The sequence below is a fragment of the Hippocampus comes genome, unplaced genomic scaffold (genome assembly GCF_001891065.2).
Source record: "Hippocampus comes isolate QL1 unplaced genomic scaffold, H_comes_QL1_v1.1 scaffold17, whole genome shotgun sequence".
Taxonomy (NCBI): Eukaryota; Metazoa; Chordata; class Actinopteri; order Syngnathiformes; family Syngnathidae; genus Hippocampus; species Hippocampus comes.
Window position 1 is genome coordinate 3,940,555 of NW_017805002.1, and position 8,190 is coordinate 3,948,744.

General features: G+C 41.3%; 1 protein-coding gene across 5 annotated transcripts in view; it reads left to right on the top strand.

Annotated features, from left to right (window-relative positions):
- Positions 1 to 8,190, top strand: part of LOC109507451 (proto-oncogene tyrosine-protein kinase Src) — a 32,287-nt gene extending 24,097 nt beyond the window's left edge. For all 5 annotated transcript variants that reach the window (XM_019856888.1, XM_019856914.1, XM_019856920.1 and 2 more), the window contains 5 exons: positions 1,730 to 1,909; positions 2,361 to 2,437; positions 2,521 to 2,674; positions 3,959 to 4,090; positions 6,385 to 8,190. In XM_019856888.1, coding sequence (XP_019712447.1) covers positions 1,730 to 1,909; positions 2,361 to 2,437; positions 2,521 to 2,674; positions 3,959 to 4,090; positions 6,385 to 6,593 — 752 coding nt within the window. In that variant the 3' untranslated portion in view covers positions 6,594 to 8,190. The remainder of the gene's footprint in view (positions 1 to 1,729; positions 1,910 to 2,360; positions 2,438 to 2,520; positions 2,675 to 3,958; positions 4,091 to 6,384) is intronic.

Consider the following 8,190-nt stretch of genomic DNA (forward strand, 5'->3'; position numbering starts at 1 on the left):
GACCGCATGCTAAAGATAGTTATGCACCATAAGTATTTTCCAACCACCAAAAGAAGATGGGAGAAGAAAAGAAGAAATAGAAGACGAAGATGAAGTCACGGCAACTAATGTGAGACCATCTCCCGAGCTAGCTCACAAAATTAGCCTGCGGCATCCGCCACCAAAAGATGCAATGACCGACCAGGATTGTACCTGTGGCCACAATGTGACACAGGTTTGTAGTTACAGTAAAACATTTTGAACTAAAAGAAAAAGTTTTCCAGAGTTAGAAGCGTAACTTTCAAATCCAACTAGGAGTTGCTCACTTTTCTTTATTAACTGAAATACTTATGGTTTAAACTCACAGTACAGGCAATTATGGACATTCTAAGATTATGTCACAGACTCACACTTTTTCGCTATTTGCAATAAATTCTAGGCGCCATAGTGATGAGATAATTGACCCTAAATGAATAACAATGGTCAACGGTAAATATTAATCATAGATTGCTTTGTGTGTCCCTAAACGCATTTTTAATGCTGCCTTCAAAAAAATTTTGATGCACATTGGGTATTTCAAGTATTTTTATTTATTTATGTGTTTATTTTTTTTAACTTTGACCGAGAAAAGCATGCACAATACACATTTTACCGTGGGTTGAAATTTATAGCGTGATTCAGAAAAAAAAATTCCACCTTTTCCTGAACCTAAACCTTAATTCATAAATATGACTAAATATATGATTATATTACATATTATTGATGTTTATATTATTATTTACTATTACAAAAATCTGATATGTGATGGGAAAAAAACAAGGGTAGAATCAGAACAAAAAGACATCATCTAGAAAAGTTTATTTGTATCTGATTTAAAAAAAAAAATGTAAAAAATGTGTTCACCAGTGTGATAATTAAGTGAATTGTAACTACTCCAAAAAAGCTTGTCTGCGGCATGCTTTTCAAACACCCTAAGGATGAAGAATTACACCACAGTTTTCTCCCTATTGTTCTTGTATTGCTGTTTTGAAGATCCTATATCACAAAAATATTCCATGGTTAACCTGTAGCCGTTTTTTTTTTTTGTTTTTGTTTTTGTTTTTTTATTGTGATGACTGGGGACAAATATTGCCATTGCAGCCCAGCAATTGAAATAAAAAGTGAATACCACCGTGAGAATCAAAGATAGATCGTTTCATTTATTCATTCATGGAGGCAGAACTTCATCGATAAGTCACCGAATTACGCTAGTCAACGAGTGTCATTGCGAGCTGTTAAGTCATGGGTGTAGAAATTTGGTGTGAAGGGGAACTGTTATATAAATGCAGAACGACTTGATCAATGACGCGGACAAGATATTTGCTCGCCTCGATCCTTTAATTTGTGTACACGCAATTAAAAAGTCAATATGCCACAATAATTGCGAGCCTAAGTCACTTTTAACATACTCTCACCTTGTCAATAAAAAAAATTACTAAAGTAATTGTAAATCTTGTTTTTTTTCTTTATGGCTGTGTAAATTGTCAGTCATCCAGGTCAATTTAATGTGCAAAGGATGAATTGAGGCATTTGTTGTTTTTCTTGTTTTTGGAAAATGGTTAAAAATGACGAAGACAATTATGCTTTTAGGCTAACAGTCTGTCCCTTTTACCATTTAGCTTCTGTGGCGGGTGCAAAATCCCACAAAGATAATCCTGACGACAGGTTCTACAAGGTTAACATGTTTCGTTTTGTTCTACTTTTTGGTCAGGCACGTGGAACGGTACGACACGGGTGGCCATTAAGACCCTAAAGCCGGGTACTATGTCACCAGAGGCCTTTCTGCAAGAAGCGCAGGTCATGAAGAAACTCAGGCATGAGAAGCTGGTCCAGCTTTACGCCGTGGTGTCTGAGGAACCCATCTACATCGTGACCGAATATATGAGCCAAGGTCATTTTTAAAATATTTTTATTATGACCTCATGAATGCCCTCAGATTGGCTGGAGACCAAAGTCAGCTGGGGTAGGCGCCAGCTAACTCACTTGATCCAAATGAGGAAAAGTGCTGTCTAAAATGGATGGTAGGCTGGATGGCGACATTAGACTTCATTCACTGGCCATTTCATTAGGTACAGATCCATCAGTGAAATGAGTGCTGCATCAGAAATTCTGCCTGATAAAACGAGAGTAGCGTTCAGGTATTGATTTGGGTGTTTGCATTGGCACAAAGCTGCTTGCTGTGAGCTGTTCCGAATATTTTGATCCGCTCGTGTGGCTTAACAGGGAAAACAAATATTGGATTGGGTCTGAGTAATATAGTGCACCAATGTGTACGACTCAATTAGATCCTTTTAACTAAATGTAAACTTCTTTCTAAATGGTGTTTTATCTCACCCCCACAGGCAGCTTACTAGACTTCCTCAAAGGAGAAGCAGGCAAAATGCTTCGACTGCCTCAGCTGGTGGACATGGCAGCGCAGGTCGGGCCTCTGTCGTGCTGCATCCCATAATTCCACTGCGACACCAACGCAACCACATTCTCTCTGTTGCGCCTTTTATCCAGATTGCAGCGGGGATGGCGTATGTGGAGAGGATGAACTACGTGCACAGAGATCTGCGCGCCGCCAACATCCTGGTGGGAGACAACCTGGTGTGCAAGGTGGCCGACTTTGGCTTGGCGAGACTCATAGAAGATAACGAGTACACTGCCAGGCAGGGTGCGTTTCAGCTTAGTCTTCTCCACTGTGCAGTGTTTTCGTTGTTGGTGTGCGTGCGTGCAACCTCCTGCCCTTTTAAAAAATATACATTTATGTAAGGAGTTCTTTTGGTTGGTTAAAAACTGCAGGTCAAGTTGCCCAATTCAAATGTCATGCTGATCTCAAATGTTTGTTTCCCCCCCACCCCTTGTACATTTCAAGTGAGACATCAGATACGGCTGTTTACACACAAGAAACAACCCGCATCCACAGATGCCCAAATTTCACAAAAATCACTAGTTCTTGCTAAATACAGTAATATTTTTTTTAAAGAATGTGCTGTGGATATGCTGAGTCAGAACTAAGTTTCAGTCATCATTTTCTACATCTGATCCATATTCCATGTGCCTTGTGACTGACTGACGACCAGTTCAGGGTGGAGTCCGCCTTTCGCCCGAAGTCGGCTGGGAGAGGCTCCAGGACCCTCCCGCAACTCTGTTCTAGATAACAAGTGTTGAAAATTGATGGATGGATGATTCATATTTCCGATTTGTTGTAAAAGTGGGTTGAAAAACGAGTCCCTTCTTTTGTAAAACTTACTATGAAAGAAATATGTGTCAGTATGGTCTTACAGCCATGCGGTAAACTTGAATATAATCGACGCATCTCAGTTCCACACAAGAAACAACCCGCATCCACAGATGCCCAAATTTCACAAAAATCACTAGTTCTTGCTAAATACAGTAATATTTTTTTTTAAAGAATGTGCTGTGGATATGCTGAGTCAGAACTAAGTTTCAGTCATCATTTTCTACATCTGATCCATATTCCATGTGCCTTGTGACTGACTGACGACCAGTTCAGGGTGGAGTCCGCCTTTCGCCCGAAGTCGGCTGGGAGAGGCTCCAGGACCCTCCCGCAACTCTGTTCTAGATAACAAGTGTTGAAAATTGATGGATGGATGATTCATATTTCCGATTTGTTGTAAAAGTGGGTTGAAAAACGAGTCCCTTCTTTTGTAAAACTTACTATGAAAGAAATATGTGTCAGTATGGTCTTACAGCCATGCGGTAAACTTGAATATAATCGACGCATCTCAGTTCCGGCGCCGTCTTAATCAATGTAATGCTTATCGAAATGTCTTCAACAGACGTTGTCGATTTGCCAGATGTCTCTGCATGAAAGTCGTCAAGGTTCTTTTAGAAATCATCTTCGTAAATGTCATCCACTGACTTTTGAATTTTACAGGTAGGAAATTTTTTGGCTTGGCTGATGTCTTCTTTCCCCCTCCTCATTATTCATCAGGAGCTAAGTTCCCCATCAAGTGGACGGCCCCCGAGGCTGCTCTTTATGGACGCTTCACCATCAAGTCGGACGTGTGGTCCTTCGGGGTGCTGCTTACAGAGCTGGCCACGAAAGGCCGAGTCCCTTATCCAGGTAAACCCTCACACGAACACCCACCAAGTTCGCATTGACCTTTGGCGAGAGAAACTGGCCACCCCCTGGACTGTTCGCTAGCTAATCGAAGGGTACATACCGACAAACAAGCATTCACGCTCACACGTGTGGAGAATTTACAGCAGGGTCACTTACCTTTTATAAGATTAAAATCTACTTTTTGGTTTCAGATGAATGTAACTGGTTTGCCACTGTTTGATACACACCTCTGAAATAACTCATTAGTTCATATTACACTGGTCAACATTTTTTTTGGACTGCATATATCAGAGCTGCAAGTAAAGCGTAAAGAGACAACGTCATCTTTGATTAAGATTTTATGTTGACCCCTGTGATTTTGCGGTAAATCATCTCATCGCTGTTACACCTGCTAGCTCGTAGCGAAAACATGAATTCACACATCCTCGAAGTCTTCATAATTGCCTCTATTAATAGTTTATACTAGAAATATACCACAAACTATGAACCCCAAACAGTATAAAATTCTTGTAAAGTGCTAATAAATGTCTTATAAAAATTTCAGATGACTGAGAGGAGTGTTTTCAACGCTCTTCTACCAAATTTGAATGATGTTAAAAAAAAATTTTAAAAAGCGGAATTGGGGCCATAAATATTGGGACATCTTCTTTTTGGCTCTAAACACCAACACGCTGAATTTGAAAAGAGCCGAACAAGATGTGCTTTCACTGCATTTTTTTTAGGTTATTTTAATCCAAAATCAAATACAGTACACATTGGTCACCCATATTATAGTGTGTAACGTGAGGATTGCGACCCCATGTGGACAGAAATAAAACCACAACCTCACGTATAGTACAGTATGTGTAATCTGCATAAAAATTTCAAATCTATAAATAATCAAATAATATATGGTCGCTACATCTGCTGCAGCATCACCCTTGCGATAGACGAGGCATTACTGCACTACATAATTGTCAGTCTTTGCACGTCTTCAAACATGTCCAATGTACTTGGGCGCAGATGGCCCTGGGGACGATTTATGATGACCGTGATCCATCCCCTCCACTTGTGCCACCACGTAAGGCGCCAAAAAATTTCCGATAAACAGAGGACATTGATCCTGCTCTACGTATGTTGCGCTAACCACTATTGATGCGATTATGTTACACAAACACGTTGCAGTCGGATCTCCAAATCAGCAAGGCAGGCAAATCTTACAAGCCCCACATAGAAATCATACTATCTGCTACTCACGTAAACGCCATATTTACGGATTTGTAGTACGTTTGTGAAGTCGGGAAGTGCTGCGAGCACGCAGCTCTGCTGTTATGGTGTGCAGAGCTCTAAATTCCCACTCTCAGTGTAACTTGAACACACCACCGCGGTGGGCATGAGTCTTCTGTAAAAAAATTACGTGTTTGCTCAACGTGAAAGACAGAAGCAAAGAACAATTTTCATGGATATTTGGTGCTTTTTTTCTCCTTACCTAGATACATCTTGCACCAAGCGCACAACACAAGGTGAATCGAAATTAAAATATGGGTTTTGCGGCCAATGGGAGGTCCTCAGGAACAGGAAGCCATGCATTGCTCTTTTTAATGCTCAGAAATAAAAAGAAAAGAAAAAGAAGAAAAATAATCCCAGCATTTTTGTAAAAAAAAAAAAAAAAACAGTAACGTAGACGGCCATATCCTATGCTCGATGCTTGCTGGCAAGATGTGGCAACGCAATTATTTTGTAATGTCAGATAGCTTGTCACAGTAAGAAAAGACTGAAAATCCACACTGTCCGAAATAATAAAGAGCACCTGAATCAAGATCATTGTAAACTGAAAACAATTTTATTCTGTATGGACTGTTGGACATTCACCATAATACTACTGTTGTGAATTTCATGTACATCTTACATAATTATCTTTGTTTATGTAACTGTGTTGTTGTCAAATGCTAAAATACGTTTTGGTGGGTGATTGGCATTCAATGCAAGCAAATAATAACAATTTCATGATGTACAACTTATGTCGAATGGTAGGTGTTATTTTTCATTTTATTTTTTTACAAAAATCATTGTTTAGCTCTCTGTAATCTGCGCCCCTGCTTTATCATTCAAACTCATTTTACAACATTACCCTCAAAATAAATGCAAAACACACCTCAGGCGTGCACGCACATACAGAGAAGACTCTGCGTATCTCCCGCAAACAACCCAGGCTAAACTTAGCTCCTCACCGATACATAGCACGTCTGTCAGTCGACATGTTTCATTTTGACTTACTTTCTTGACACCATTGTCTTTGTGACTTCCCTTTGCAGGCATGGTGAACCGCGAGGTTTTAGACCAGGTGGAGCGCGGCTACCGGATGCCGTGCCCGTCCGAGTGTCCCGGCTCCCTGCACGAGCTCATGCTCTCCTGCTGGCGGAAGGACCCGGAAGAGAGGCCCACCTTTGAATACCTGCAGGGCTTTCTGGAGGACTACTTCACCTCCACGGAACCGCAGTACCAGCCTGGGGAGAACCTATAGAACCGCGCGCACACAGTCACGCACACACACTGCTACGCACATATACACACAAAACATACAGTCTGCACTAAACCACCTCAGAGGAAGACAGAAACCTGCGAGGAAGCCTCTGTGCCATCATGGACCCAGAGAGGCTTCTTTCTGGACTTTCTGGAGACCTGCAAGTTTGTTCAGGACACACTCAGGCTTTGAGGAGTAAGGCACGAGACTGACGTAAAAGGGTCTCAACACTGCGTCTAAAGGGGAGAGAAAGTCTACTGAAACCATCCCCCGGTCTTATGGTACTTTTTTTCCACCCGCAAAAGGCACCGTAAGAGCAGGCAACTTTTGTCCGGAATCACGTGTGGTTTGGGACAAAGTGGTCCCGGTAATTTTGCCATCAGAGCCATAATTGGGGTGGAAAATTGCTCTGAAGTTTTCATGGGAAGTTAATTTGGGGAGTTTTTGAATGATTCCAAATTGGAACGTTTCCATGGGTACAGTATTATGATAATCAACCGGAAATTGAGGGTAGTTTCATGGAAATGTATCACATTCAACTGAGCATAAATATCAACTTTTTTTCTGTCGTAAGCAGACATTCAAACAGATTGCTCTCAACAACAGTCACCGTACTCGAGTTGCTCAAATGGTTGTTTTCACCTGACTTAGGGACAGCGCGTGTTTGAAGCTCGCTTGCAAAACAAAGCAAAAAAAATAAAAATCAACCAAAAAACAACCATCAATTTAGTAAACCCCTTACTTATTGCCATGAGAGTTTCCAAATATGAAAATTCCCGCATTTTGCAAGCCAAGCCATAACAAAAGGGGTTAGTGTGAAAGGCGGGACAGGAGTGTGAAGTTTGGAAAACACTTCACACATCCGGTTTTGTCAAAAGCAATCGTTAAGCGCCGACGTCATTTCATGTTTTAATGGCGGGACGGTGTGTTTGAGAAAGCACACCCGGATTTTCGGGTTCTGTGTGAAAATTCGGTTCCGGCTCAGATGAGCCATTTTGCGGGCCATCCCTTGGCCGTTTTGTGGGGTCTCTGAGTGAAAGTGATTCCACTCCTGCGTGACCTTTCAAAGTCTCTCCAGTTTTCAATGCAGTGCTGCTGCGTCTTCAACCTCCTTCATGTTTACACGGAAATGATCGCAATCATGATAATCAGTAGGCATACTTGCTTGAACCAAAATGTCTCAGTCAGGTTCTGTTCAAATCGGGCCAAGACAAAAGACAATAGCAAGCATTTTGGCCATAGTTGTCCCGTCCACTGTCACCGCCCACACATACGGGTGTTTTGGTGTACTTTCACGAGGATCAGATCTAAATGTTGTGTTTGTAACAGTGCTACAGATTTTGACAAGGGCCCAAAACGGTTTCACTTTGATTTGGAAGACATTTTTCCACATAAAAGACAGCTCGCTGTTTGATTTGAGCTGACATGATAATTGGATGCATAGGTGCTTGTTTTGCGGAGGCTCCAAAGTCCAACACTATCAGGACGCTGGTTTTGACCTTTCGAGTCATTCATATTGTGAAAAACTAAGCCGAATTAATTGAGTCCAGAAGCAAACACTTCCTAGCATAAAACCTTCTTACCTCGACAGGTAATT